This window comes from Coregonus lavaretus, assembly GCF_964263955.1.
Source record: "Coregonus lavaretus genome assembly, chromosome: 12".
Classification (NCBI taxonomy): Eukaryota; Metazoa; Chordata; class Actinopteri; order Salmoniformes; family Salmonidae; genus Coregonus; species Coregonus lavaretus.
The window spans coordinates 23,166,957-23,193,031 of NC_139999.1; the positions used below are offsets into that span (position 1 = coordinate 23,166,957).

The 26,075-nt window shown below is 44.9% G+C and overlaps 1 protein-coding gene across 1 annotated transcript in view; it reads right to left on the minus strand.

Annotated features, from left to right (window-relative positions):
* Positions 1-2,773: 2,773 nt before the first annotated feature.
* Positions 2,774-26,075, minus strand: part of LOC311138368 (synaptoporin-like) — a gene marked incomplete at its 5' end in the record, with an annotated part of 56,309 nt that continues 33,007 nt past the window's right edge. Inside the window, 4 exons of the mRNA XM_084173028.1 lie at positions 2,774-4,226; positions 4,320-4,511; positions 4,713-4,911; positions 5,484-5,611. Of these exons, the coding sequence (XP_084029154.1) occupies positions 3,969-4,226; positions 4,320-4,511; positions 4,713-4,911; positions 5,484-5,611 (777 nt within the window). The 3' untranslated portion in view covers positions 2,774-3,968. The remainder of the gene's footprint in view (positions 4,227-4,319; positions 4,512-4,712; positions 4,912-5,483; positions 5,612-26,075) is intronic.

The following is a 26,075-nucleotide window of genomic DNA, read 5'->3' on the forward strand; positions in this document are numbered from 1 at the left end:
GTCAGGAAGGCCATGCTACTAGCTCAGTGTGCCCTGATCCAAAACCCCTCCAGAGAGATGCAGTGCACCTCCACAACCACAGGAGGGCTCTCTGATGCCTTGATGATGATGGTGGTCAGAGTGTAGTCACTCGATAGCCATACTAGAATGGACCTAAGATTTTAGTACAGTAGTCTGAACTGATGAGAAAATACAGGAGCTCAACTGGAGTCAAATTCTTTTGAGTCGAGAAATTGTATGGTACAAATATGAAATTAAGGTAGAAAAGCTTTCCCAAAAAGAATGTGTCTGGAGAAATCCAAGAAACTGGTAAAAGGACTTTAGTGCTGTGAGTGAAGGGCTGTAGTCATGTGCCCTCTATTTCCTTACCCCGGTAGAAGCCTGAAACTGTGAGTAATTTCTCTTACCCTGGTAAAAGGCTGAAACTGGGTGAGTACATCTATACTGAACAAAAATATAAACGCAACATGCAACAATTTCAACGATTTTACTGAGTTACAGTTCATATGAAGAAATCAGTCAATTGAAATTAATTAATTAGGTCCTAATCTATGGATTTCTTATGACTGGGAATACAGATATGCATCTGTTGGTCACAGATACCTTAAATGATATGGGCCTCACAATGGACCTCAGGATCTCGTCACGGTATTTCTGTGCATTCAAATTGCCATCGATAAAATGCAGTTGTGTTTGTTGTCCATAGCTTATGCCTGCTCATACCATAACCCCACTGCCACCATGGGGCACTCTGTTCACAACATTGACATCAGCAAACCATTCGCCCACATGACGCCATACATGTGGTCTGCAGTTGTGAGGCCGGTTGTACGTACTACCAAATTCTCTAAAACGACGTTGGAGGCGGCTCATGGTGGAGAAATGAACATTAAATTCTCTGTCAACAGCTCTGGTGGACATTTCTGCAGTCAGCATGCCAATTGCATGCTCCCTCAAAACTTGAGACATCTGTGGCATTGTGTTGTGTGACAAAACTGCACATTTTAGAGTGGCCTTTTATTGTCCCCAGAACAAGGTGCACCTGTATAATGATCATGCTGTTTAACCAGCTTCTTGATATGCCACACCTGTCAGGTGGATAGATTACCTTGGCAAAAGAGAAATGCTCACTAACAGGGATGTAAACAAATTTGTGCACAACAAACAAGGGACCAACACTTTACATGTTGTGTTTATATTTTTGTTAAGTGTAATTACCCTGGCAAATGCCTGAAACTGTGAATAACCTCTCCCTGACCACTTCTCTGTTGACCCGGCAGAGCTGTAAAAGAGCAGCACAGAGAGAGACCCAATAATAAATAAATAAATTCAGATGCAGCAATAAAAGCACATAAGCTTACAGTAGCTGAGTGACAACGAGGCAGCGACCATACTGTACCTACCTTCAATGGAGGACAGCTGTTTGGACACTTTAACCCTGTTTCAACGAACCAGGAGCAAATAGTACTAAGCAAACTGATAGCAATGGCAATCTCCCACATAGTCTGACTTGGACACTACTGTATGCTATTAGAAACTGGTATAGAAAGGTTAACATGTAATGGTCCAATAGGTTCACATACCTGTTCGACACCTTAGAAGCTGGATTGACTATTGTTTGAAATCCTATTTGACTTGTGTTCTTTGGTTTGATGTTGAACCACCCAAATTAACAGGAAGCTTTAGTGTCACTTGGCAACAGGTGTTCTTAGGCAAACATTAGCCTTACTGTGACCAAGCCCCCTGCGCGCTTAGGTGCTGTTTGTTAGGGCCAAAGTAATACAGTCAATCTGAGCTCCAGATTGGATCATCTTAAATACAGAAGTGCTGTTCCCTGAGAATAGCAATGAGGAATCTCTGTTGTCAGGTCAGATGCTAATTGTTAGATTCCCAAGTTAAACTAATAAATGCAGCCAGATACCTTTCATTCCAAAGCTTGGGGACAAATGACTGCTGGACTCAATACCCACGGATTCCTGTCTGCTGATTCAGGACTCAATACGCAGGGATTCCTGTCTGCTGATTCAGGTTCAGTGGACACTGATCATTTAGTTTGAGACATAAAGTCTGGGTTTAGGTTTCTTTGCTTGCTTGCTAGCAGAATTCCTTCACTCTGGTGAGGGTAAACAAAGGGCCACATACTTAACTGCCTGCCTCTCTCTGGGAAACGCTGTTTCTGCTCAACCATCTGATAGATGCTGATGGCCCATCCTCCCATCCCTATGGTAACCAAGCTGAGGTGTGTTTAAAGGTGGTGCTCTACCTGGGCACGTAGTGGTTCCTGGGGCATTGTGTTGGGGCAGGGTAAGGGGTGAATCAGGTACCTCTGTGCTGGAGTTAGCCTGGCCCATTAGGGATACTGCTAATAAAGATGTTGGACAAATCCATATTCATGGTGTGTTCTCTTTCTCTCTCTCAGGCATTTGCACAAAGAGTGCCTTTGGGAACATGTGTGCCATTGCCATGTTCCCAAAGGCACTCTTTGTGCAAATGCCTGAGAGAGAGAAAGAGAACACACCATGAATATGGATTTGTCCAACATCTTTATTATCATTATTCAAAATGCTTGTAAAATATCATCCACACTCAGTAATCATAAACAGATTACAAATACTGGTAAATGGTTTTCAAATTGTTCAAATTATAATAATGTTACACAGACAGAAGAGCAAGTACAAAAAAAAAATATTCTCCATAAAAAAAAAAAGAAAAGCCACATGCTTTGGAGCTCAAGACACAGGGTTAATTCATTATCATCATCAAGATCAGACATAGTCTCATCAGTGTTATTTTTATTCATTGCACAAAATGTCCAAAGTTGTACAAACCTGAATTACTATGTTTATAGAATTCAAGACAGAGAAAACATGACAGATAATGGTTATACAGACAAGCTTGGCTGAGCTCACTGTTCTAATTGCAACTAGGTTCTTCTGGCCCTTTTTCACTGGGGCCTTGTGCTTAAATGGAGTCAGCTAGCTAGCTCTAGGATGTGTATGAAATTATTATTTATTTCACATTAGTCTGAGCACAGCATAAAACACGGTTGCTTTCATTTGAATCAAGAGCGACCATTTGTAAACAGAGTGGGTACAAACACTTTTCCCATTTACAATTGTTAACACCAACATCAAAAACTCCTTTATGAGCAAGGGCATCTTGTGTAATGAAAGGTAACTATATGGCAGACAGAGAGCAATTCTTCCTTTGTGCAGTGAAATGAAACTTGATACAATTTAACTAATCATTCTAAATATTAAAAATAATAGCACATTTTTATCAAAATATATACTATAAAGGATGTCTTGAAAAAAGATAAATCAATACAAGCTATGAAATAAAATTAGAATAATGATGCAGTGGAATAAACTACTGCTGTTACCTTGCTGTAACTCTGAGTTGAAATCCTGCCGGTTTCATAATTAGAATGTGCACAAACAGGCATAGAAACACATGGACAACTTCATGCACCTTGTCAAGACTATATAGGAAACTTCAAGAATTATACAATTGTAGACGACATTTCGCTTTCACCACAGTGCAAACCAGTTTGAAAAAGACGTCTAGTTAAAAAGGTCTGTGGCATTGCACCTAGCACAGAAAAAGAGAAACTGTAAACCGACTCAAACCACAGGCAATACAACATTCAGGAAAACAACACATCTAAAATCGTAACCAAAATCTAGATTTTATACAATACTTCAAAATACAACGCATGTAACTGTATCAATCGACAACTTACCTTTTCTGGCACCAGAATATTTTTACCTAAGAATTAAGGTAATTTGGAGAAATTTGGGCAATCTTTTTTATGTTTTCGCACAAACAGGACACCAACATTGTGATGCATCAGAGGATCAAACTGAGCTAGCCCCTCATGCCCCCTCCCTCCCTTCAACCCCTTCCTTCCTTAACCCCTGATTTAACTTTCCCTTATAGAACGCTGATGTGCCAATCAGACTGCAAGGCTACATCTGATTGGAGTAGGAGGTGGGTCCGCCCACAGGACTGTATTCTGACGCCTGCTCCCGGTCTCCCTGGGCAGTGTAGCCTCCTGACTGGTCGAAGCTGCCCTGGTTGTAGGGCTGCTGCTGGTTGAAGGTCACAGCCTGTTTTTCGGGCGGCGCTCCAGCGTACCGAGCAGGTCCTCCCTTATGCCAGCCAGTCTCCTTGAAAACAAACCAGATGTTTCCTGCCCACAGGACGAAGTTTAGGAAGCCAAACACCTGGGGAGAGACAGAGTATATCACAACAAAACAAACCATAGATGTGGTGTGTGTGTTGTAATGTGGTAGTGTGTGGTTCACAGTCTGACGTACCACAGAGGTGTTGAGGCCTGACCAGTGGGGTCCTTGCACTGAGCCACACTTGTTGGTCATGACCTTACAGGCAGACATGAGCTCCTGCACCTCATCTGGGTCTGTGGCCACCTTGACGTCCGACAAGGCCTGAGCCCAGGCCGAAGAACTGACCAGCCACATGAAGGCGAACACCACGGTCACTATGAAGTCCTGAGAGGGGAGGGGGACGTGTTACTGAATAGTGATCAAGTTACTATTTGCACAACCAGCAGATGTCAAAGGTGCAGGGACTGGGTACAGTATACAAAATATATTGCAGCATGGAAGCATTATAAACACATAGCATGCTATCTTATTCAAAAGGAGATATAATCCGTGGAGGTTTGAACACAGAGAAGGTGAGCAGCTCACGATGAGAGGGCCTCGGTTGTTCTCGCGGTACTTGATCTGGAAGAAGATGTAGACTATGGTGGCCATGAGGGAGTAGAGGAAGGCAAACACAGCGATAGTGACGAAGAACTCAGCCGAGGAAGAGTAGTCCCCAATGAGGAAGAGCCTCTCCCTCCTCCTCCCATCACATAGCGGCGCCTCGAAGGACACCTGGTGCAACCTGACACAGAGTGGAGAAAAGAGGAGTATAAAACACCTGTAGCCACTCTTTAAATAATGGAGAGAATACGTCTGTTAAAAGACATCAAATGACTGCTGATTCTCTTATTTCGTGTGTCTCAAGTGAATATTATCAAAGCTACTACTGACAGCATTTTAGACATCTTGTCTGGTGCTAATCACTATCACTTTGTTTGGCTGCATAATAGCTTTCAGAGTGCCACACAGATGGATCTTAATTGGCTTGACTAAATCTTCCATATGGTGTTAGAAACTATATCTGAAATTGTCTCAATTATTAACCCGCTAGGCTGGTGTTGAAACGCACATGCGTGCACACACACACACGCACACAAACACAAACACACACAGAAACACAGACAACAAAGGAATGTTTATGAGGAGCAACAGAGTTGGAGATGATGACTCCTATTCTCTTTGGTTCATTAATGAACATTCATGGGGCTGCGCTGGAAATGGAGAAAAAATACCTCTAACCCAAATGTGCTCGTATTTGTCCTTGAGTTGCATTACTATTATGTGTCTGAAATGTTACTAGAAAGAGTTTCTTACCTAAAAGGATAAGCAAAATCGATGCCAATACTGAGGTTGCTGCTGGCCTTGTCAAGCTGACAGTCCACACTAACCCGCAGCTGTCCACTGTAGCCTCCACATGTTGCAAATGCAAAAATGGCAAAAAGCTGTTGAGAGACATACAAACAAAAACAACAAAATTATCGAATTGTAACTCTGTTAAGGAGTAATTAGCCTGACCATTTAAAGGCCCAATGCATGTGTTTTTTTTTATCTCAATATCAAATAATTTCTGCTTCACAATTATGTACATGCACCTTACTGTAATAGTTTTCCATTAAAATTGTCAAAAAGAAACAATATTAGCTGTTTAGCAAAGAACAATTACACAAGCAAGAATTTAGCTAAGAGTCTGGTCTGAGTGAGGGCCCTAATGGGAGGGATATGTAACCTGAAAACTAGCTGTTTTTGGCAGAGAGGATTGGAACTCTCTTTATTGGTCTATTAAAGGCCCAGTGCAGTCAAAAATGAGACTGTGTTTTATATACATTTCCACACTATGAGGTTGGAATAATACTGTGAAATTGTGAAAATTATGGTAATGTCCTTTTAGGGTAAGAGCTGTTTGAAAAGACCGCCTGAAATTTCTGCCTGTTTTGGTGGGATGGAATTTTGGCCTGCATGGTGACATCACCAGGTGGTAAATTAGTTAATAGACCAATAAGACAGAGAGTTCCAAACCTCTATGCCAATAACAGCTCGTTTTCCATTTTCCTCTCCCCACTCAGACAACTCCCAGACAGTCCTAGCAAATTTCTTGCTTGAGAAATGGCTCTTTGCTAAGAAGATATTATTGTTTCTTATTGACAATTTTTATTGAAAACAATCACAGTAAGGCACTTAATTGTTAAAAGGATACTTTGGGATTTTGGCAATGAGGCCCTTTATCTACTTCCCCAGAGTCAGATGAACTTGTGGATACCATGTTTATGCCTCTGTGTCCAGTATGAAGGAAGTTAGAGGTAGTTTCAGGAGCCAATGCTAACTAGCGTTAGCGCAATAACTGGAAGTCTATGGATATCTGCATGCCGCTAACGCTAGTTAGCATTGGCTTGCGAAACTCCATGAGTTCATCTGACTCTGGGGAAGTAGATAAAGGGCAGCTCTAATCCCTCCCAATTATTTTGTTGGTCTTCCGGCAGGCAAAGCAGTGATCAATTTCAATTAGGCCCCCTCCCACACACACAGGTAATTAATATCCAGCACCACTTTCTCTGTGGTGGATTCTCCCTGCAGAGTTAGACTAAGAGGCAGTGACATGGCTACGGCTACCAACAGCAATCTCTGGAGTACACAACCACCAAAGAGTGAGACAGGTTGAGAGAGAGAGAAAGACAGAGAGATAGCGAGAGAGAGAGAAGATAAACTATTTTCAACGTGAGTGGCCTCTGTAAGTTACAGGCCTGATGAAGCACATTAGCCAAGGACTGAGAACAGAATGGGCTCATACTGAGATGTTAGGCCTCTCACCGCCCGCTTGCCCGTACAGCAGATTGAGCTTGCTTTTTATGCAATGTGCGGAGAATGAAAAATACAAAAGCAAAGTCTCATCACGAGTGGGAATTAGATTTTAGTAGATGACTGTCACGATCGTTTACTGAAGATACGGACCAAGGCGCAGCGTGATAAGCGTACATTTTATTAAGTACTTAACACACGACAAAACAACAAACAAACGAAACGTGAAGTCCTAGGTTACACAAAACAAACCTCAACGGAACAAGATCCCACACGACTAGTGCCAAACAGGCTGCCTAAGTATTGTCCCCAATCAGAGACAACGAGTTACAGCTGCCTCTGATTGGGAACCACCCTGGCCAACATAGATCCACATGATCTAGAAAACACAACATAGAAAATACAACATAGAAACTCTACACCCTGGCTCAACATTTAAGAGTCCCCAGAGCCAGGGCATGACAGTACCCCCCCCAAAGGCACAGACTGCGACCGCGCCACACAAACACAACAGGGTAGGGGCCGGGTCGGCATTCCGCCTCGGAGGCGGATCCGGCTCCGGGCGTGACCACCACTTTCTCTCCACCTCCCCGTTGCGCCCCTGGTCTGGTCTGGCACCGCTGACTGGAGCTGGACCCGACGATGGTGGATCGATCTGTACAGGCTCCGGACTGGAGCCGCTGGCCGGAGCTGGACTGGGCACCGGTGGAGCGGATTGCTCTGGCTCCGGAGTGGATCCGCTGACTGGAGTTGGACCGGACCCTGGTGGAGCGGATTGCTCTGGCTCCGGAGTGGCGCAGCTGACCGGTGCCGGACGAGGCACCGGTGGAACAGGCACTGGCCGTGCCGGACTGGACACACTGGCTTGGTGCGGGGCGCAGGAACGGGCCGGACCGGGCTGATGACGCGCACCACTGGCTTGGTGCGGGGAGCAGGAACGGGCCGGACCGGGCTGACGACGCGAACCACTAGCTTGGTGCGGGGAGCAGGAACGGGCCGCACCGGGCTGACGACGCGCACCACTGCCTTGGTGCGGGGAGCAGGAACGGGCCGGACCGGGCTGACGACGCGCACCACTGGCTTGGTGCGGGGAGCAGGAACGGGCCGGACCGGGCTGACGACGCACACCACTGGCTTGGTGCAGGGAGCAGGAACAGGCCGGACCGGGCTAGCGACGCGCACCACTGGCTTGGTGCGAGGGGCAGGAACAGGCCGGACCAGGCTGGCGACGCGCACCACTGGCTTGGTGCGAGGGGCAGGAACAGGTCGGACCGGGCTGGCGACGCGCACCACTGGCTTGGTGCGAGGGACAGGAACAGGCCGGACCGGGCTGGCGACGCGCACCACTGGCTTGGCGCTAGGGACAGGAACAGGCCGGACCGGACTGGGAACACGCACCACTGGCTTGGTGCGGGGAGCAGGAACAGGCCGGGCTGGACTGGGAACACGCACCACTGGCTTGGTGCGGGGAGCCGGAACGGGCCGGGCCCGGACTGTGGAGGCGGACTGGAGGTCTGGAGCGGAGAGCTGACACAACCTGTCCTGGCTGAATGCCTACTTCCACACAATATGTGTGAGGCATCAGCACAGGAAGTACGGGGCTGTGCACTCGTACTGGCGCTACAGCACGTGGCACTGGCGCAGGATATACGGGACCGAGGAGGCATACTGGAGACCACGAGCGTTGAGCCGGCACACCCCGTCCTGGCTGAATGCCCATCTTTGCACGACACGTGCGTGGTGCTAGCACAGGACGTACAGGACTGTGCCGGAACACTCGCGGCACAGTACGTGGCTCCGCATAACACGGAGCCTGCCCAGTCACACGCTTCCTAGCCTGAGTACGGGGAGTTGGCTCTGCTCTAACCCTAGGCTCCGCCAACCACCCTTTTAGCCCCCCCCAAAAAAAAATATTGGGGCTGTCTCTCGGGCTTCCTCCTCGGGCGGTACTCTCTGCGTTGCCGCTGCTCCTCTCTATAGCCGCTGCTCCTCTCTACAGTCTCCTCCCAAGGACGGTGATCCATTCCGGCCTGAATCTCCTCCCAAGTCCAGGATCCCTTCCCGTCCAGGATCTCCTCCCAGGTCCAGGCTGTCTGTTCCTGGACACGCTGCTTGGTCCTCTTTTGGTGGGATCTTCTGTCACGATCGTTTACTGAAGATACGGACCAAGGCGCAGCGTGATAAGCGTACATTTTATTAAGTACTTAACACACGACAAAACAACAAACAAACGAAACGTGAAGTCCTAGGTTACACAAAACAAACCTCAACGGAACAAGATCCCACACCGACTAGTGCCAAACAGGCTGCCTAAGTATGGTCCCCAATCAGAGACAACGAGTTACAGCTGCCTCTGATTGGGAACCACCCTGGCCAACATAGATCCACACAATCTAGAAAACACAACATAGAAAATACAACATAGAAACTCCACACCCTGGCTCAACATTTAAGAGTCCCCAGAGCCAGGGCGTGACAATGACTCAGATGCCAATGTTCCATTATGAAACAAACAGACACAGGAGTATTATTAACACTTGGACCTGGACCATTCCAGCAAGGATAATAGGGTATCAACATGCTGCATAAAAAACAGCTGACAATATAAATCGCTCAAATCAGCTATCTGCGCCTTCAACCTGTTCCCCATTCTCACTGAGAGTAGCTATAGTTCCAGACATGTCAGGTGTCTGGACACATAACATGCAATAACAAAATACATTAGGTGTCTTTAACAAGACACCCATATCGCAGAGGGCAGTCATTAGTACTGTACTGACAGACTGAAGAGAGTGCAAAGTCAATGTGACAGAAACATCCTCTGTATTCCTCTTGTGCTCCACTTGGCATGCCCACAATAGGACCACAGCTTCTCCTCTCCCAGGGGTCACTGCTGAGACTGTAGATCCATCTCTGAAAAACGACTAGTGCTATGGAGACATGCATACACTGCCACACATACACATGACATAACATGCATACGCACATACATCAACAAACAAACACACACACACACACTTGTCCAGTCTGTTGGCTGAAATATATATCAGGTTTGTTTGTATGGGGATCCTCCAAACAGAGCTTGAGAGATAGTTCACATGCTGCAACTGAGCCAAACACTCCACCACCATGAGAACTAGGAGACGCAGATTCACATGTATAAGCACTACTCATACATAGTCTCATTTTCAGCCCCCCACCCAGAGCTCTGGGAGCAGTAATAGTTATCATTAGCAAGGACATAATATAATGTTACTGTACAGACTGAATTTGTCACGACTTCGGCCGAGGCTGCCTCCCCTCCTTGTTTGGGCAGGCTTTGGCGTTCGTCGTCACCAGCTTACTAACCACTGCCGCCCCAATCATCATCACCTTTGTCTTGTCTTGTCAATCACACACACCTGGTTCTAATCCCCTCATTAGTCCGTGTATAAGTGTTCCGTCTGCCCCCTTGTCCTTGTGGGTTATTGTTATTTGTGAGAGTAGTGTAGCTCGGTGGAGCTACTCGTAAATTTTGTTGCCAGGGTAGATTATCCCCTGTGCCTATGTATTATTGGATTCTACCGTTACAGTGTATTTGCCAGGGATGAGAGTTTCCCCTGTGCCTGTGTCGTTGATCGCTATTTGAGCGCATTTGTGTGTCCACGAAGGAATAAACACTGCGCCTGACTCCTTCCATCACACTCATCACAGAATTATCATCTATGTCTAACGTTTTGTCAAAATGAACCCACCAGTAGAAAAGCAGAGGAGAGGAGAGAAAGGAAGGATTGAGAGAGGCTCACTGTAAATATTATCTTGGACAAAAATAAGGTCTATATAACAGGGAAATAATTGAAAGGATGAATAAAGGCACCGATGAGGGTTTACAGGCAAGCTGTGAGTGCAAGCTGTGAGTAGGCTAGAGCAGGGTTTCCTAAACTCGGTCCTGGGGGCCCCCCTGGGTGCACGTTTTCTTCTTTTGCCCTAGCACTACACAGCTGATTCAAATAATCAAAGCTTGATGATGAGGGCAAAAACCAAAACGTGCACCCAGGGGAGGCCCTAGGACCGAGTTTGGGAAACCCAAACCCTGGGCTAGAGAGGGAGCGGGACCTGTTGGAAAGGCTTGTCACTGCCTGCACTGGGAGAGGGGTATTAGTAAGCTCTCATATCCAGTCATTTCAAATGAGAACACAGGCATTTCTCCTCAGAAAGACATGTAGTGGGACAGTAAGTCAAACCAGGAAGATAATGTAGCGAACGGCAGGTAGGGAAGTAAACCCGGGTCTCTGGCATGAAAGGCAAACACCCTAAACATCACGTCAATAGGGTTAACCCACTTGGTGGGAATTGTAACGTGGCTTATATAGTGAGGATCGCTACACTGCCTCCTCTGAACAGGAAGGCACATGCTTCGACTAACCTAAGCCCCCTTACACGTCTGGGCAGTGCGTTCCAATGGCCTCGCATTCACCATCCAACTTCTGACACCAATGTAGCAAACAGCAGGGCAGGGAAGCAAACCAGGGTCTCTGGCATGAAAGGCAAACACCCTACGAATCATGTCAATAGGGGTAACCCACCTGGTGGGAATTGTAACATGGCTCATAGAGCGAGGATCGCTACAATATTTTACAGACCAATGTGAAACTGATGCTGGATTGAACACAAGTGTCACACTAAGAATTACACACCTCCATTTACATTGCACCAACTTTAGTTGATCATGCAGAACGGTACACTTCCTAATCACTAAGTCAACTTATCGAAATCTCTCAATTTTTGCAATTAATTCTTAAGGGAGAGGCATGGGATTCTCTTATCATTAGGACCTCAAATGCTGAAATACATCTGTTGAATTTCATTAAACATTCTGTAACTGAATATTTGACCACACCTAATCAACTGCAGTATGTCGAGTGCATGAAAATGTAACTTACCGGTGCAAATATAACCATACACATTTAAAAAGAAAATTACAATCCAGCTTTGTTACACAAAATGTTTTCCAGTAGCTCTCACTCTAATCCTGTGAAACCGAAGAAGATGCTCCCCAAAGACTGAACAGGATTGTATGTTTTCTTCCTCTCTCTCCCTCCCTCACTCCCTCCCTTTTTCCTAAAGTAAAACCAAGAAAACTGTGAGAGAGAAAAGTGATAGGAAAAAAGAGATAGACACGGGATAAAGAGAGGGAGATACGGATATGATGTCACCTATCAGTTTCTTTATTCGGTGTGTTCTCTTCTTACCCCAGCTGAAGATAGGACTCCTCACACACACACATACACGTGGACAGACAGACAGACACACACACACTCACACACACACACACACACACACACACACACACACACACACACATACACACACACACACCTAGCTATAATGCACACAAAACCATACCGTGGGAAACCCCAGAACATGCCATAAACAACCTCACGACATCAAGAACCCACAAAACTAAAACATTCTGAGCACCACCAGCTAACGTTCTCTTCCAATGACATCGACGTAAGTGCACAGAAAGACCACTCACACCAGACCTAAATGAGTCTGTGAAATGCTGTCATTAGAGAAAATAATAGCCATAATCACAGACTCAACAGGGAAAGTTTCATTAGGCAAGAATGATAGATTAATTTGTATTTTAAGAATAATAACTAAAGGATTTCACCCCAAATACAGTATAAATGTGTGAACAATGTTAGAGTTATAATGTAGTGTCAACCCACTAACAGAGGGGGGAAGTTAGAAACTGTTGAGAAAGCATTCCAGAGTGAAGGGGACTAAGAAACGGTTTAAAGGTGGGCGGAGCAAAGTGCCTTTGTGTGTCAAGGGATATAAAAGCTGTATGTATGTTTTTTGGCGCCAGAGCTCTCCATGATTAAAAATACAGATCATTCTTGCTGGTTGCGGACCTTTGTTTAATTCATGATTAAACCAGAGAATTTACACCCTCTGGGAATTATTCAGAGCATTAAGTTTGATTAATTAGAGATAGAAATTCTCGTGACAAATGGTCCTTCGAGCCGGATTTCAAAATACGTCTTTATCGTTCTGAGGACACCGAAAACCGTGCACGGGCGGATGATAGCATCCGTATAGAATAGACCTGGCCTTCGACGTTAAGGTTATAAACAAGCCGGTGATGAATCTTATGAACGATAAAGACGTTAACGAGATTTGAAAAAGCATTTAAATCCCAACTGCGAGGAAGGAGGTCAGTAATTTTTATTCATGGATTTTGGTGTGATTATTTGAACTTGTATGAGAATAATAATTATTGTGAAGGGCAGAGAATAGTTACCAAAATCTCATAGGATAATTAAAAGGATGGAAGGGGGTCTGAAATGACTCAAGGTATATAGCTATTACCAAAATAAACTAGTTAATATTGAGATTGTACGAGATACAGTCTTTACAAAATAAACAGGAAGGGAGATAATTATCATTGTGTGAGATATATACATTAAACAAGTCGAGAGTCATAAACGACTGGGGATTTGCTCTAACTCTGTCTGTTTCATGAAACTAGAGCTTTACGACCTCTGGGTTACGGATAGTGTTAGTAAAAAATCGTATAAGGTTGTATAAATGTGAGACCTAATGATCCATCGAAATACGTGATAACTGTTTCAAGGAAGGGACTAAAATAGGTCGCGTGAGAAAAAATGGTTGTCCCATCCGTTTCATAAAACTGGTGTCTTAAAAAACTCTGGGTTACGGGTTGAATAATTTAAATGGTTTATTACAAAAGCAGATCATAACATTTTTCAAAAGTCGCACCATTAATAAGTCCCAAAGGAAATAATTATTGATTTAATTATTACTAAACGGGGGGATTTCTTATTTTTCCACCATGGGAAATAAATATTCTAAAGAGGTCCGAGAATTAACGGGGGATGAAAGATATATGTTAGGAAGGGATCGAATAAATATTTTTTATGGATCCATTTGGGAAAAGAGGTATGGATTTATTGGGCATCTCGATGTGGAGAAATTAGAGGCTAAACTGTGGAATGGATTTGAAGAAACAGCGAGGGGAGGGGCTAGACACAGCGAGAGTATGGCTTTTGGAGAGTCAGGAAAGACTAGAGAATTTTGCTAGAGAGTGTAAGGCCCCGTGTAAATACTGTAACAAAACAGGTCATAACCATCGCGACTGCAGAGATAAAGGAAAGGGCAGTGTCTGGGAAATGACAGTCTATTTTTTGGTTCCAGGGTAAAATGTTTGAAGAAGTGATTTGTGTCGATTAAGAATTGGCTAAAAACACCACAAAACGATTATTTGAGAGGTACCTATACATTTCTAACAAAATATACGTATTAACTTTCTCACCCAAACATAGACGTACGTCATGGGTGAGAAAGTAGAGAATATTTACATTTGCATTTTTGGTCATTTAGCAGACGCTCTTGTCCAGAGCGACTTGCAGGAGCAATTGGGGTTGGGTACCTTGCTCGGGGGCACATCGGCAGATTTTTCACCTGGTCGGCTCGGGGATTGGAACCGGCGACTTCTCAGTTGCTGGCACAGTGCTCTTGGTTACTGTGCTACCTGCCGCCCCATATGAGTTTAAGGTTGTGCCGTTTGAGATGAGATCACATGGAGCAGATTTAGGGGTTCAATAATCATTGTGAGATTAGTTATGAGGAATTAGATTGATACAAACGATTATTGATGAGTTAGGACTGGGGATATCTGTATCATGTTTTGTGTGTACTTACAATCTTTAGATTACTGATGGTAATTGAAGGTTGACAAAATGTATAACCAGGAGAAAGAGATTAGTTTATCTCAATGGAATGTTGCCCAGGGCTAGGGGGAGCAGTAGTGAAGTTAGGCAGTATTTAGGTCGTAAAAGGGAGCTACCAAATTAAGTGGGGCCTGGCTATCTTTGATTGTTGTTTTTCAATTGGGTTTTTCAAATAAAAAACAACACATCTAGTATGATGTTTATACAATGTTGAATTTAGGGGATTTTCAACAGTTCATAGGTGGTGTTTACTATGCTGTGGGATGGAACGGTTTGTTGGGTGATTTCAATGGCCTCTGGGCTCTGTTTTGACTTTCTGGTGTTGATTGGTCATCCACACTGGTGGTTCTGGGGGCATGAGAGGAGGACTTTGGGATGGTTTATTTTATCAAATTGAGGGTAATTTATAGTGCTGTGAAAAGTGTGAAGAAGATTATAATTTGGTAATAATAGGATTTGAAACATTAAAATAACAGAAGAGGGAGAGAGCTTTCCCTGAATGAAAGATACCTGTTGCTAGTCAATTGTACTAATCTTGGATTACTTTTACGGGATAGAAGTAAGTTGAGATATTATCAAATGTTGTCATTTACATTTCATTTTTATTATGCTTTAATAAACAACAAGTTGGTATTTGAAACTAAATTAATGCAATGAGCTGCAGTAATCAGAGGAAGGCACAATCTAATGCGAAACAGCTATTGCCTAGATCATTGATTTAGTAATAAGATCAGGAAGATAGTAATAATAGGAAGCTGGATAGGATAATTTAAGATAGGGACTAGCTGTCCAGAAATAGATGAAGAATGATGAGCTTTTTGGGAATGATAGACTGCTGTAAAGCTTGGGTACTCCATTATGTACTGCATACTGGTAAATTAAGTGATCTTATCTATGGGAAGGCAATGGCAGCCCATGGTAAAATCATTTGGAACTCTGAGGAGAAAGAACAATTTATGAAGAGAAAAAAGTAGCTCACTTCCCAAACAGTCTTAGCTTTTCCTACATATAACAGGGATTTTACCCAAATGGTAGAGAGTAAAGAGGGATATATGACATTGGTCGTGATTTAAAGATGGTGATGAGGGAGTTTTTTTAGTGGGCTATTAGATATAACTGGGTTAATCACGAACATAGAGTTGTTTAATTATTTGTTGCTAGGCAGAAGACTTAGGTGACCTAGGGTCGAAGTGCTTGCTCTTACTTCAATCCATGGCTGTCTTTTGTCTCTCTTCAAACATTGTGAAGGGAGCGGCACCAGGGTTGAGCAGAGTTCAGGCTAAAACCTGTCTCTCCTTTGGATTAATTATATCTATTACGACCAACAACGATTTATTGGCTAGACTAGGGATGCAGTAAAAGGGATCTCTGAACAAATGATCTGCCATCCCACTCATGACTTAGTAAAAGAGGTTGGCTCTAGATCAGGCAGAAAGGGCCGGTGTCTATAGAATGATAAGCCATTGTTGCACATTTATCCCTAACAACACCACACTGGATGGGACAGTCACCAGAGCTCTTGCAGAATTAACTGCACTAAGTGAAGAATTAACTGAGAACTCAGAAGTTAGTACATCGTGGATAGGGTGGTTTGATGAAATGTTTGGTAAATGGAAAACCATAGGAGCCACCATCTTAGGGACGGTCAGCGGTTGTATGGGTGTTCTTGTATTATGTGGTTGTTGTCTTGTTCCCTGTGTCCGAGGATTGTTGAGTAAGGTGTTGGTGAAATGCAGTATCTCAACAATGATGAGAGATGGACCGACTCCGGATTCTGACCAGGGGAATGTGAAAAACGATCCTCCAGGCTTGGTGGATGACAAGGATTTTGACACTGAAAGACCGCAATTGGATGAAATGTTTATTAGTTCTGACGTAATCTCTGAGATTAATCATGCTTGTAAATACATTTATCCTGAATGTGAAAACATTTAGTCAAAGGGGTGGATTGATAGATTAATTTGTATTTTAAGAATAATGACTAAAGGATTTCACCCCAAATACAGTATAAATGTGTGAACGATGTTAGAGTTATAATGTAGTGTCAACCCACTAACAGAGGGGGGAAGTTAGAAACTGTTGAGAAAGCATTCCAGGGTGAAGGGGACTAAGAAACGGTTTAAAGGTGGGCGGAGCAAAGTGCCTTTGTGTGTCAAGGGATATAAAAGCTGTATGTATGTTTTTTGGCGCCAGAGCTCTCCATGATTAAAAATACAGATAATTCTTGCTGGTTGCGGACCTTTGTTTAATTCATGATTAAACCAGAGAATTTACACCCTCTGGGAATTATTCAGAGCATTAACTTTGATTAATTAGAGATAGAAATTCTCGTGACAAAGAATTATAATTCTGTAGCAGTTGAGGAGGACCAGCTAGAGTGGGGCTTGACCCAGCAATAACAGGGCAAGCACACAACCTACGCCATAAATATCCATACCTCTTGGCAGTGGCTGTACTATGCTTACGTACAGAGGTGCTATAAAACTGTAATGTCTAAGATTGGATCATTGAGGAACATTTGAGGGCCAGTAGGGAGTGGGGTAAGTTGAGCAATTTTTTACAGGGAAATATAGTATTCTTTCTAACAAAGATATCTACATATACACTACATGGCCAAAAGTATGTGGAGACCTGCTCGTTGAACTTGTCATTCCAAAATCATGGGCATTAATATGGAGTTGGTTACCCCTTTGCTGCTATAACAGCCTCTGGGAAGGCTTTCCACTAGATGTTGGAACATTGCTGCTGGGACTTGCTTCCATTCAGCCACAAGAGCATTAGGCCTGGCTCGCAGTCGGTGTTCCAATTCATCCCAAAGGTTTTCGATGGAGTTGAGGTCAGGGCTCTGTGCAGGCCAATCAAGTTCTTCCACACCGATCTCGACAAACCATTTCTTTATGGACGGGAGCATTGTCATGCTGAAACAGGAAAGGGCCTTCCCCAAACTGTTGCCACAAAGTTGGAAGCACAGAATCGTCTAGAATTTCATTGAATGCTGTAGCATTAAGATTTCCCTTCACTGGAACTAAGGGGCCTAGCCCGAACCATGAAAAACAGCACCAGACCATTATTCCTCCTCACCAAACTTTCATGAAGCTCCCGAAGAAAAGTTATTGTGCTGACGTTGCTTCCAGAGTCAGTTTGGAACTCAGTAGTGAGTGTTGCAACCGAGGGCAGACGATTTTTACTCACTACGCGCTTCAGCACTCGGCGGTACCGTTCTGTGAGCTTGTGTGTCCTACTACTTCACGGCTGAGCCGTTGTTGCTCCTAGACGTTTCCACTTCACACTAACAGCACTTACAGTTGCAGCTCTAGCAGGGCAGAAATTTGACGAACTAACTTGTTGGAAATGTGGCATCCTATGACGATGTCACGTTGAAAGTCACTGAGCTCTTCAGTACATTCTACTGCCATGTTTGGCTATGGAGATTGCATGGCTGTGTGCTCTATTTTATACAACTGTCAGCAACAGGTATGGCTGGAATAGCCAAATCCACTAATTTGAAGAGGTGTCCACATACTTTTGGTCATATAGTGTTGTCAGGATGTTCTCTGTCCCTGGAAAAAATAAATACAAATATTTTTTATTTCACCTTTATTTAACTAGGCAAGTCAGTTAAGAACAAATTCTTATTTACAATGATGGCCTACACCGGCCAAACCCGGACGACGCTGGGCCAATTGTGCACCACCCTATGGGACTCCCAATCACGGCCAGTTGTGATACAGCCTGGAATCAAACCAGGGAGTCTGTAGTGACGCCTCAAGCACTGAGATGCAGTGCCTTAGACCACTGCGCCACTCGGGAGCTCAGAATTAATGTAAACAATACAGTTTTGAAAACATAGCTTGTCCAATAAAAGGGGTCTCTTGGCACAACTTACCCCGGGTATGGGGTAAGTTAAGCCGCGGGACAGGGTAAGTTAAACCGCCTACACATTTCTGTACTGAATAAAATATTACCAGTAGCTTTTAAAAGTATCTTTATTTCCCAAACACAATTCAACACAATCACAATTGTTTTATTGTATTTTAATCATTTTAAGCATCGTTTAACACAGGCTTAACACCTAACAAACACTTTGTACTTTTTTTACACTTGTAACTGTCACGATCGTCTAAGGAGGAGGACCAATGCGCAGCGTTGAAGGTGAACATATTTATTTAGAGAATGATCACACGATCAAAACAACAGACGATAACGTGATGTCTACGGTCGAACACAAACCAAATAAGAACAAGAAACCACAATGAATGAGTGCCAAACGGCTACCTAAGTATGACTCCCAATCAGAGACAACGAGCTACAGCCGTCTCTGATTGGGAGCCACCCTGGCCAACATAGAAAAGCAAAACTAGACCCACAACCTACAACACAAAACATAGAAACGAACACCCTGGCTCAACATACGAGAGTCCCCCGAGCCAGGGCGTGACAGTACCCCCCCCTAAAGGCGCGGACTCCGACCGTGCCAACCAAACACAACAGGGGAGGGACCGGGTGGGCACTCCGCCTAGGCGGCGGATCCGGCTCCGGGCATGATCCCCACTCGCTCTCTAACCCCCCAAAGTACCCCTGGTCCGGTCTGGCCCTGCTGACCGGAGCTGGACTGCACACTGGTGGAGCGGATTGCTCTAGCTCCGGCGTGAAGCAGCTGACCCGTGCCGAACCAGGCACCAGTGGAACAGGCACGGGCTGTGCCGGACTGACGACGCACACCCCTGGCTTGGTGTGGGGAGCAGGGACGGCCCGAGCCGGGCTGACGAAACGCACCCCTGACTTGGTGCGGGGAGCAGGAGCGGGCCAAACCGGGCTGACGAAACGCACCACTGACTTGGTGCGGGGAGCAGGAACGGGCCAAGCCGGGCTGACGAAGCGCACCACTGACTTGGTGCGGGGAGCAGGAACGGGCCGAGCCGGGCTGACGAAGCGCACCACTGACTTGGTGCGGGGAGTAGGAACGGGCCGAGCCGGGCTGACGAAACGCACCACTGACTTGGTGCGGGGAGCAGGAACGGGCCGAGCCGGGCTGACGAAGCGCACCACTGACTTGGTGCGGGGAGCAGGAACGGGCCGAGCCGGGCTGACGAAGCGCACCACTGACTTGGTGCGGGGAGCAGGAACGGGCCGAGCCGGGCTGACGAAGCGCACCACTGACTTGGTGCGGGGAGCAGGAACGGGCCGAGCCGGGCTGACGAAGCGCACCACTGACTTGGTGCGGGGAGCAGGAACGGGCCGAGCCGGGCTGACGAAGCGCACCACTGACTTGGTGCGGGGAGCAGGAACGGGCCGAGCCGGGCTGACGAAGCGCACCACTGACTTGGTGCGGGGAGCAGGAACGGGCCGAGCCGGGCTGACGAAGCGCACCACTGACTTGGTGCGGGGAGCAGGAACAGACCGGACTGTACTGGGGACACACACCACTGGCCCTACACCGGGATCTGGAACGGGCCGGACCGGACTGGTAACACACCCCAGTACCTCTCGCCGTTTCTCTCCACCTTCCATCCCCTCTTCGACCAGTGGCCCCCGTAACCTGGCGGCCTCCTCTGCCAACCCGCTGGACCGCTCTATCGCGGCCTCCTGCTGCCCCGACGTCGTGAGCCCCCCCCCTAAAAATTTTCTGGGGGTCTCTCCTCCCCGTGGGCCAGGCCTCTATAGTTCTCGCCCAACTCTCGCTCTTCTGTCTCCAACTCCCGCTATTCAGCTCCTCAATGGGCTTGACCCAGTCGAAGCTCTTCCTCCATTGTTCCCAAGTCCACTCTCTCTGCTCTTCACTCGGCTTGACCCAGTCGAGGCTGCCACGGAGATCTGCTAGGGATTTCCCTGGCGATGGCTCCTCGACTCGCTGCTTGGTCCAGTTGTGGTGGTTTCTTCTGTCACGATCGTCTAAGGAGGAGGACCAATGCGCAGCGTTGAAGGTGAACATATTTATTTAGAGAATGATCACACGATCAAAACAACAGACGATAACATGATGTCTACGGTTGAACACAAACCAAATAAGAACAAGAAACCACAATGAATGAGTGCCAAACGGCTACCTAAGTATGACTCCCAATCAGAGACAACGAGCTACAGCCGTCTCTGATTGGGAGCCACCCTGGCCAACATAGAAAAGCAAAACTAGACCCACAACCTACAACACAAAACATAGAAACTAACACCCTGGCTCAACATACGAGAGTCCCCCGAGCCAGGGCGTGACAGTAACATAGGCCAGACCCTCATATCCTAGCGATAATGCCTTGCATTACGCCTGCGAAGAAAACTCAACTTGCCATTTGCTCAACCAACCATTGGCTCAACTTACCGCATGCCATTGGCTCAGCTTACCCCAAGGCAAACATTTGGACTATATTAACCCACACAGCTACAATGATGCACTTTCATGCTAGGTTTAGGATCTCATATTTAAGCTTAAAATGATCTACTTTGGTTTATACACAAGCATCATGAAACCTCTTAACACAATAACTTAATTTGACTTGGTGAACATACTTCTTTTGGACCTAACTTACTTACCACTTTTTCCATGTGGTTTTCCTCCTTCACAGACTCCATTAAATTATGACCTCTTCCTAAATATTTGGGCAAATTTTTTATTTTGTGTATGGTTTCCTAGAAACAACTTCCCCCTTTTACTCAACTTCCCCCACTCTCCCCTACTGGAGTACCTTAATAATAATAATCATCATCATCATCATCATCATCATAATTATAAAACCTAAGGGAGGTGTTGGAAGAATGAGAAACAATAACATTTAATGTGATTTAGCACACGTTCTGTCCTTATAGTAATGCAATAGTTTTGAGTGTGCTCCCCAACCCTAAGGCCCAGGTGATTGCAGCAGAGGAGGCTGGTGGGAGGAGCTATAGGAGGACAGGCTAATTGTAATGGCTGGAATGGAATTCACGGAATGGAGTCAAACGTGGTTTCCATATGTTTGATGCATTTGATACCGTTCCATGTATTCCATTCCATCCATTCCAATGAGCCCGTCCTCCTATAGCTCCTCCCACCAGCCTCCACTGGATTGCAGATATAAAAGGGTGGCTGAATCTGCTTTAAAAATAACAGAGAAAGTTTCAGGACTAATGGGGTGTTACCAACTCTATCTGGGACTATAGGGAGAAATCACAGGCTGTGACAAATGCAGGTCTGCAGTTTAATATCGCATAGGTTATCATTGCCATTGTAAAAATACAAACCCTCTGTTGCAATGGTAGAAGAGAATCCTACAGCTACAGTATAGCAGGAAAAAGACGGTGATTCCATGTATTCATTGGTATCTGGTATATTTCATGACTTAATGCCAACCAAATTAAAGACAGAAAGCAAGCAAAAGATAAAACATCGCTTTGAAGGAACATCTCCCTTTCTGTAGTTCTCCAGTGAGATGTTTTTTAATACCTATGAAAACGTATATAGAATTTATACCTCATGAGACAGATTAGTGTTAAAAAACTTGACTTGGCAGCTTGGAGGTAGTTACTGTATATCACTCCTAGTAGTCTACACCACTGCACATATAAGCTCTGCTCCAAACTCAGCCTTTGTAATCATCTATCATCTATCTGTCTCAAACCAGGTACAGTATACAGTGCTATGAAAAAGTATTTGCCCCCTTTCTAATTTTCTCTACTTTTGCATATTTGTGATACTGAATGTTATCAGATCTTCAACCAAAACCTAATATTAGATAAAGGGAACATAAGTGAACAAATAACACAACAATTACATATTTAGTTATGCAACACCCAATTCCCCTGTGTGAAAAAGTAATTGCCCCCTTACACTCAATAACTGGTTGTGCCACCTTTAGCTGCAATGACTCCAACCAAATGCTTCCTGTAGTTGTTGATCAGTCTCTCACGTCGCTGTGGAGGAATTTTGGCACACTCTTCCATGCAGAACTGCTTTAACTTAGTAACGTGTGGGTTTTCAAGCATGAACTGCTCGTTTCAAGTCCTGCCACAACATCTCAATTGGGATTAGGTCTGGACTTTGACTAGGCCATTCCAAAACTTCCAATTTGTTGCTTTTTAGCTATTTTCATGTAGACTTGATTGTGTGTTTTGGATAATTGTCTTGCTGCATGACCCAGCTGCGCTTCAGCTTCAGCTCACAGACGGATGGTCTGACATTCTCCTGTAGAATTCTCTGATACAGAGCAGAATTCATGGTTGCTTCTATTAAGGCAAGTCATCCATGTCCTGAGGCAGCAAAGCATCCCCAAACCATCACACCACCACCACCATGCTTGACCTTTGGTATGATGTTCTTACTGTGGAATGCAGTGATTGGTTTTTGCCAGGCATAATGGGACCCATCTCGTCCAAAAAGTTGACTAAAGTTTGCCAAAAAGCACCTGGATTATCATCAAGACTCTTGGAAGAACGTTCTATGGACAGATGATTCAAAAGTATAACTTTTTGGACGACATGGTTCCAGTAATGCCTGGCGAAAACCAATCACTTCATTCCACAGTAAGAACATCATACCAAAGGTCAAGCATGGTGGTGGTGGTGTGATGGTTTGGGGATGCTTTGCTGCCTCAGGACCTGGACGACTGAGTTAAAGCAGTTCTGCATGGAAGAGTGGGCCAAAATTCCTCCACAGCGACGTGAGAGACTGATCAACAACTACAGGAAGCATTTGGTTGGAGTCATTACAGCTAAAGGTGGCCAACCAGTTATTGAGTGTAAGGGGGCAATTACTTTTTCACACAGGGGAATTGGGTGTTGCATAACTTTGTTTATGAAATGAATTAAATAAATATGCAATTGTTGTGTTATTTGTTCACTTATGTTCCCTTTATCTAATATTAGGTTTTGGTTGAAGATCTGATAACATTCAGTATCACAAATATGCAAAGGTAGAGAAAATTAGAAAGGGGGCAAATACTTTTTCATAGCACCGTATGTATCCAGATCCAACGATAAACGATGTAACATATTTTCTTTGTCATCACATTACAATCTACCTCCCATGAATGTACTGAACAGTATGACCCTTAGCTGCTGTGGACCTGCAGGTCTGGAGTGGGAGGTGAGGGCCGAGGTCTGAGGGCAAAGGTCATGGGGATAGCCTGGGGGAAGAAAGTGTGTCAAGCTCTCCTCCTACAAAGATATTGATCGTGAAGAAAGTTTTTCACAATGTATAAGGAACAAGGAGGTTTTCTTGGTTTAGAGACAGATGAGTACAATATTTTGTAGACATGAGGAGAACTAGCTACATCCCAAACATCCCAAACATCCCCTTTTACTTCACCCTGGCTGCCTCTCTTCTAATTAAAAAACGTATCTTAGAGGAGGTCAGGAGGAGAACATGTGTCACGGATCAGACATTCCCTCCAAAAGCCCCCCTTCAACATCATCAGACCATCTCTTTCCTGGAATCCACAAGGGAAACGGAAAAAGAGGCCGCCCACGGAACACATGTTGATGGAAGCTTGAATCAGGCATCAACAAAACAGACATATGATGGAAAAAATCAGAGAACTGCCCAGAACAGAGTGTGATAGACAGCAGTGGTCCATGGCCTATGTTCCCTGAGGAGTGATGGGCCTATAACTTGTTGGATTATTACTTGGTTTTTGCCTCCGTGGTTTGCATATCTGTGGTTTGCATATCTGATGCTGTGCTACTTCAGATATGCACTCCAAAGATGCATCTCAATAGTTATTTCCTTGTATCCTCTCCTTCATATGCACTGATCTGAAACCTTAACATTATGACTGTAACTACTGCTCCCCGAAGGAGGGAAAAGACGTACAGTGCCTTATAAGTTTATTCAGACCCCTTGACTTTTTCCACATTTTGTTATGTTAAAGCCTTAACCTAAAATGGATTTAAAAATAATAATAATAATCAGCAATTTACACACAATACCCCATAATGACAAAGCAAAAACTGTTTTATTTTAATTTTGGCAAATTAATTAAAAATTAAAAAACAGAAATACCTTATTTATATAAGTATTCACACACTTTGATATGAGAATCGAAATTGAGCTCAGGTGCATCCTGTTTCCATTGATCGTCCTTGAGATGTTTCTACAACTTAATTGGAGTCCACCTGTGGTAAATTCAAATGATAGGATATGATTTGGAAAGGCACACACCTGTCTATATAAGGTCCCACAGTTGGCAGTGCATGTCAGAGCAAAAACCAAGCCATGAAGTCGAAGGAATTGTCCGTAGAGCTCTGAGACAGGATTGTGTCAAGGCACAGATCTGGGGAAGGGTACCAAAACATGTATGCAGCATTGAAGGTCCCCAAGAACACAGTGGCCTTCATCATTCTTAAATGGAAGAAGAGATGGCCGACCGGCCAAACTGAGCAATCAGGGGAGAAGGGCCTTGGTCAGGGAGGTGACCAAGAACCCAATGGTCACTCTGACAGAGCTTTAGAGTTTCTCTGTGGAGATGGGAGAACCTTGGGGAAGGACAACCATCTCTGCAGCACTCCACCAATCAGGCCTTTATGGTAGAATGGCCAGATGGAAGCCACTCCTCAGTAAAAGGCACATGGCAGTCCACTTGGAGTTTGCCAAAAGGCACCTACAGACTCTCATACCATGAGAAACAAGATTATTTGGTCTGATGAAAAAAAAATTGAACTCTTTGGCCTGAATGCCAAGCATCACGTCTGGAGGAAACATGGCACCATCCCTATGGTGAAGCATGGTGGTGGCAGCATCATGCTGTGGGGATGCTTTTCAGCAGCAGGGACTGGGAGACTAGTCAGGATCGAGGGAAAGATGAACGGAGCAAAGTACAGAGAGATCCTTGATGAAAACCTGCTCCAGAGCGCTCAGGACCTCAGACTGGGGCAAAGGTTCACCTTCCGACGGGACAACGACCCTAAGCACACAGCCAAGACAATGCAGAAGTGGCTTCGAGACAAGTCTCTGAATGTCCTTGAGTGGCCTAGCTAGAGCCCGGACTTGAACCCGATCAAACATCTCTGGAGAGACCTGAAAATAGCTGTGCAGCAACGCTCCCCATCCAACCTGATAGAGCTTGAGAGGATCTGCAGAGAAGAATGGGAGAAACTCCCCAAATACACGTGTGCCAAGCTTGTAGCGTCATACCCAAGAAGACTTGAGACTGTAATCTACAAAGTACTGAGTAAAGGGTCTTAATACTTATGTAATACTTATGTTTATTTTTAGAAATCAGCAAAACATTTAAAAGCTGTTTTTGCTTTGTCATCATGGGGTATTGTCTGTAGATTGATGAGGGAAAAAAACAATTTAATCAATTTTAAAATAAGGCTGTAACCTAACAAAATTTGGAAAAGGTCAAGGGGTCTGAATACTTTCCAAAGGCACTGTACACCATACTATGGGGGGGAGTCACACTCT